Source organism: Corylus avellana, chromosome ca3 (assembly GCF_901000735.1).
Source record: "Corylus avellana chromosome ca3, CavTom2PMs-1.0".
Lineage (NCBI taxonomy): Eukaryota > Viridiplantae > Streptophyta > Magnoliopsida > Fagales > Betulaceae > Corylus > Corylus avellana.
In genome coordinates this window covers 39,759,893-39,765,713 of record NC_081543.1, presented here as the reverse complement: position 1 = coordinate 39,765,713, position 5,821 = coordinate 39,759,893, and the positions used below count along the sequence as shown (strand labels likewise).

The window sequence follows — 5,821 nt, the reverse complement described above, 5'->3', positions numbered from 1 at the left end:
ATTTTTTTTCTAAATTTAAGGAAAAAAATCATCTATAGAAAGTCTGCTATGAATGCACTAAAACTAGAAACGCCTTTGCTGTTGGTGAAAAATTAAAAATAAAAAAACGCCTTTATGAGGCGTTCCTTGAGGCTTTTACAAAAATAATCTACTGTTTTAAATTAACGTTAAAAATAAAGAATTTAAAAATTTAAATAAATAAATAAAGTCGTGTGTGGGATGCCATTTCTGTGTCCTCGGTTCTTTACTCGAATCATTCAGCTTCAACCCGTCGCTTTTGTTCGAAGTCAGTCGATGTGCTTTTTCTTGCCTTGAAATTTTTACTTAGACCACGAAAAAGTAGTAATAATAAACGTAGCTACTGTAACGGCAAAAGAAAGATGGATATAGACCGTATTTGATAATTTGGTGGATCTGATTTGGGAATTGGGAGGAACAGAAGTAGGCAGGAGAAAGGTGGGCTGTGCTTGCCCGTGGGGATTACTTGGTAAAGCATCAAGAATCGAATCGAATCGAATCGAATGGGTTCTTGCTATTCATCAATTACAGGAAAGAGAAAGGACACGGTGGAAGTAGTTATGATAGAGGCTGCTGCTTCAAACTCTTGTACGTGTGCGGCCATATCATCAATTTCTATTTCGTCTTCCGCTGATAACAAGAAGAAGACTAAGAGGCAGAGTTCGGGGAGGTGGAAAAAGAAATCTGCTGCAGCTTCAGATGAAGGTGAGCTGCTCCGTCAGATGATGATTCCCGAGAATGAGAGGATGGTTATGAACGGCGCCAGCAAAGTCGCCTGCTTATATACCCAACAGGGTAAGAAAGGAACTAACCAGGATGCCATGCTTGTTTGGGAGGTTAGTGCTGGACTGCTATTCCATCAATCATCATTAGCATCGTACGTTTGATTACAACTTCTGTTTTCACAGTCATTCTTTTCTCTTTTAGAACTCTATTATCGGTTATATGCACTGATTACGGTACAAGTTTGAGAACATCTTGTCAATAATCGGCTCCAAACACATAGCGGAGGAAAGAAAAAGGCCATACCCAAATCCTTATTACTGTCTCGCATTACAATTTTACAACTATTTGAACAGTTTTTAAATTTCTTAAACTAAAAAGGAGCCGTATTTTTCTTGTCTTCTAATGGTGACATGTGTTTAAATGTCACATTAACCCCATCTATTCTTATCTTACCGGCTTGATTTCCAAAAAAATATCAACAATTTTATATAGTTCTAAACTAATATTCATTTTTTTTCCTCTGAGCACATTTTTTGCTATTCCAGTGGATGCAGTTGCCCCCACTAGACACTATCTAGCTCCGCCCCTTCAGAAACATGTCTTTTAAAAAGTAAGAACATAGTTCAAAAACCAGTTAGGCTAATGTTTGAAAACTTTTTGGTTAGATGCTCTAGCGCATTGTTATAATAAATGTTCTAACCAATTATGTTGTAGTCTTTTAGGTGTTTTCAGTTAAGGTTTTGGTCAAACATGATATGAACTTACCCATCTGGTGTCCAATGAAAAACCCTAGATTATGTGCATTTCACATTATACAAATGTCCCAGTTAAAGCACATAGAATTGCAGCTTACTATGCTTCAAAAAAGTACCCTCAAACAAGCAGGCCTTGATGTTGTTGCATATCTTTGTTCTTTCCTCTGATTTTAATTTATTTATTTGGAGAGTGGCCTTGTTCAAAAGGTACCTTATGTTCTAGGCAAGGAGACGCTATTTAGTTGACACTCAACCATCATGTTTATGTACCATGCACTGGGTTCTTGTGATTTTTTTTTTTTTCCTGTGCAGGGTGTTTTGTCAAAAACTATTGACAAGACACCCTGCAAAATGGCCTTTATTTTACTGCACAAAACAGCCTACAAAACATGGACACGCCATGATGTTCATGCAAAACTATTTTTATTCTACTCTTGTTCAGTCTCTTGGATTGCCTGCAAAATGGCATTAATCCTTCTTCATTACTTCACTAACAACAACTTACTGCTTGAATGTTGTGACATCATTTGCATTTTTTGTTTTGCTGTTCCTTTAGCTGCAGATGTTTTGCTTTTTCTAATTTCTCTCAATGGTCTAAATATATGACGTCTTGGTTGGCATGTTTCTACCATAGAATTACAGTTCAAGAAGCGATACTATATTTTGTGGGGTATTTGATGGTCATGGTCCTTTTGGTCATATGGTTGCGAAGAAAGTCCGGGATTCTCTTCCACTGATACTATGTACTCAATGGAAAACCAAATCCAGTGGTGACCAGAGCAGCCTTTGTAAGACTGAAAATGATCATGAAAGCATGAACACAGAGGAAACTGCATCTCAAAACATGGATGATGAATGGTATGAGACGTTGGAGGTCGAAGCTATCGAAGAACTCCCTGAAATGTATATGCCACTTAAGCAGTCTATGTTAAAGGCTTTCAAGCTAATGGATAAGGAACTAAAGTTACATCCTACGATTGACTGTTTCTGCAGTGGAAGTACAGCGGTTACTTTATTAAAGCAGGTGATTCTTCAAGAAACTCGAAACAATTTTCTGGCACATGAATAAATATCGTTATATCAGATATGCCATACAGCTTTTGGAATGATGTGGGTTAGATATTCCTTCCACAACTAGGTCTTTTTATCACTAAGTATATTAATTTGAACTTTGCATTGTTAATATCTTATGTTCTTTTTATCACCAATCATACTTAAAAAAATTTGAGTATGATTGTTATTTTATTAGATATATTGTGGTAAGACTAGAAAATTTATCTGTTACATGAGTCAGATTAACTTTGTAACTTACTTGCAAACCAATTGATAAATTGCAATTTTTGGAGCATCTTTATTAGTTGAGCAGAACTGCGTGTTTAATGTATAATGTAATTGTTGATGTTAGTGATTGATTGTTGATATACATTGTTGGCCCACTTCCGGACACCTTAAGCTTTTGGGACTTGACGCTGGCTAACAGTGATATGTGGCTATGCTAGTATGTACTTTGAAAAAACAATCTTTTGCCCTCACACATAAATTTCCAAATGATCCAGTTTCCCTAAAATTGGTGTGGATACATGGTTTTTCAGGATCAGGATGTTGTGATTGGAAATGTTGGAGACTCGAGGGCAGTGCTGGCGACAAGAGATGAAGGCAATTCTTTGATTGCTTTACAATTGACTGTGGACTTGAAGCCTGATCTTCCAGGTCTCTCTCTCTCTCTCACGTGCACACGCGCACCTATGCAGAGACGCTCTCTACCTCCTCTTTGCCTGTAAACCAAATATCAATTAAAGGCTCTGGAATCTTTTCTGTGAGACATATCTATTAACTACTGATAAAAAATATCTATAGGACTTGAAACTCTTGTCCTTTCGGTATTCAGGGGAAGCTGCTAGGATCCAGCGATGCAGAGGAAGGGTCTTTGCTTTACAGGATGAGCCGGAGGTGGCACGTGTATGGTTGCCTAATAATGACTCTCCTGGTTTGGCGATGGCTAGAGCTTTTGGAGACTTCTGTCTGAAAGATTTTGGTTTAATTTCCGTCCCAGATGTTTACTATCACCATCTTACAGAAAGAGATGAATTTATTATTCTTGCCACTGATGGGGTATCTTTCCCTTCTTTCATTCAACTAGCCACATTGTTGGAAAACTTCTTATTCTTACTTGGTAGCTTTCTTGTAATTTGGTTCATTTTCTTACTAGCCAAGTGCTATATTAACATGCCTTGGTTTTTTTTACTGCATTTTAGCCATATTTTCCATACTTATGTTGCTACTTTGCGTTCTACAATCTTTAAACCTGGTTGGAACGGTATGTGTGAATTTTTATTTAGATTAAAGTATTAGATGGGAAAAAGCCTGCCAGGAAGTGTGTGCGAGTCTCTTTTCTTTTACTTGTTTATTTTCAAAACCTATATCAGTGTTATATTATCCATTCAACGCCGATGCAGGTATGGGATGTCCTCTCAAATAAAGAAGCTGTAGACATCGTGGCTTCAGCCCCTGGTCGGTCAACAGCAGCCAGAGCTCTTGTGGACTGCGCTATTCGGGCATGGAGGCTTAAATATCCCACTTCCAAGAATGATGATTGTGCTGTTGTATGCCTCTTTTTAGAAGATGTACCTGCATCCAGTGAGGCCGTGGCAAACAATGATATGAAAAAGACTGCTCAAGAGACAATGGAGAGGGTGACAGTAACAGATGAGAAGATGGGGGGTTTCGAAGTCAATGATTCGAAAAATTATTTTCTCGAGCATTCAGGTACACTACGAGGCTCTGAAGAGATTATGCCCGCCTCTGAGTTTACAGAAGAAAAGGTTTCTGCAAAGTTCGAGTCCCAATCTAAGAGGAGCCTAGCCGAGTGCATCTCTACTGCAGAGGACGAGGAGTGGTCAGCCTTAGAAGGTGTTACCCGGGTTAACAGTCTGCTAAGCCTTCCCAGGTTCTTGTCTGGTGATAGAAAAGCAGCGAGTTGGAGAAAGTGGCTATGATACTCTAAGTGCTTATCAAGCCTTCATTTTACCTCAGCAAAATGGAACTTCAATTATTTTTTCATCACCATCAAAACCCTGTTTTCAAGGAATATTATTCATGGCAGAGAGAGAATCTGTAGGTTTCGAACTGCTGATGCAGATTGGCAGGTACCAGAGAATTCCTAAGAAGTCAGTGAGCCATCATATGTTAGGACTTCCATTAGGTTGGGTGTAATTTTCACTGGAAAAAAAAAATGGCCTTGCAGGTTTTGTTGGTAATAATGCTCTAAGGTACACTGTAGTTTGGTGAAATCAAAGATTTGGCTATTAAAATACATTCCTTGAAGCAGTTTACTAATTGGCAGGGGGGAGAGGTCTTAAAGCTTTACGCTCCCGCTTGGCTTTTGTTGTGATCAAGAGCTGATGATCTATTAGACATAGACCATTCTGGTGTATGCCGGTAGTTTACAATTTCTAGTGTCCAACATTGTTAAGTTTATGTAATAGATTTTACAAGTGAAAATTACTGCAGTAGTGAAAATTACTGCATAGATGCTGTTAGCCAAAACAGCATCGTTTTAGCTTTAGTAGGTCTAAACAAAACAACATCGTTTTTAACTTTAGCTGACGCCGTTATAAAACTACCGTCACAGACTCACAGCAAAGTTGCAGGCAGCACGTGAATTTGAATTTGATATAGAGTGATATATATTTCCGAGTTTCCAACCCACCGTTCCACTTGCTCTTCCCTTGTTTTCTTCTCAGATACCCTTCATTTCCTTCATTTCTTTCACCCTGTAATCCTTGAATTGTTGCTTTCTGTGATCTTAATCATCGTATTTCGATAATGGGTTTTTCGTTTATGTGCTTAGATTATTGGACGGTGCTGAAGGAGATCCAAGATTTGTGTAAGAATTCCTCGTTGGCTTCACCGGTTTTCAGATGCAGGGCCGGGCTGATAGTTTTAGTGGAAACTTCGTACCCAGAAAAATATTTTCTTATTTTGACCATGTCAACACTAGCGTAGAACTTCCTTGTGGATTCTTGAAGAATTTTCCAATTAGTAATTGCAGTTAGTTTTGTGCCAGAATTATATGGAATTAAGGTTTCTTCTTTTTTTCTTTTTTTTTGGTGTCATCTCTTTTGAATTGTGCTTTGTTGTTGTGCTTGTGTGAAATTCAGATCGAATTGCAATGGAAAACTGTAAAGGAGTGGTGGTAGTCTCGGCAATCTGCAACTTTGCTGTGACGGTAGTTTTGATAACGGCGTGAGCTACAGCTAAAACGATGATGTTTTGTTTAGACCTACTAAAGCTAAAACGATGCTGTTTTGGCTAACAGCATC

At 38.3% G+C, this 5,821-nt stretch overlaps 1 protein-coding gene across 1 annotated transcript; it reads left to right on the top strand.

Annotated features, from left to right (window-relative positions):
* Nucleotides 1-245: 245 nt before the first annotated feature.
* LOC132174867 (probable protein phosphatase 2C 6) lies at nucleotides 246-5,601 on the top strand. Its single transcript, XM_059586593.1, has 5 exons — nucleotides 246-854; nucleotides 2,134-2,523; nucleotides 3,092-3,209; nucleotides 3,388-3,611; nucleotides 3,956-5,601. The coding sequence occupies exons 1-5, from the start codon at nucleotides 522-524 to the stop codon at nucleotides 4,493-4,495; spliced, it is 1,605 nt and encodes a 534-aa protein (XP_059442576.1). The 5' UTR covers nucleotides 246-521; the 3' UTR covers nucleotides 4,496-5,601.
* Nucleotides 5,602-5,821: the final 220 nt, after the last annotated feature.

Coding starts and splice junctions, on each gene's coding strand:
- LOC132174867 (XM_059586593.1), top strand. CDS start 522: ATGGGTTCTTGCTATTCATCAATTACAGGAAAGAGAAAGGACACGGTG. Junction 855..2,133: donor ATGCCATGCTTGTTTGGGAG/GTTAGTGCTGGA, acceptor TTTCTACCATAG/AATTACAGTTCAAGAAGCGA. Junction 3,612..3,955: donor TTATTCTTGCCACTGATGGG/GTATCTTTCCCT, acceptor ACGCCGATGCAG/GTATGGGATGTCCTCTCAAA.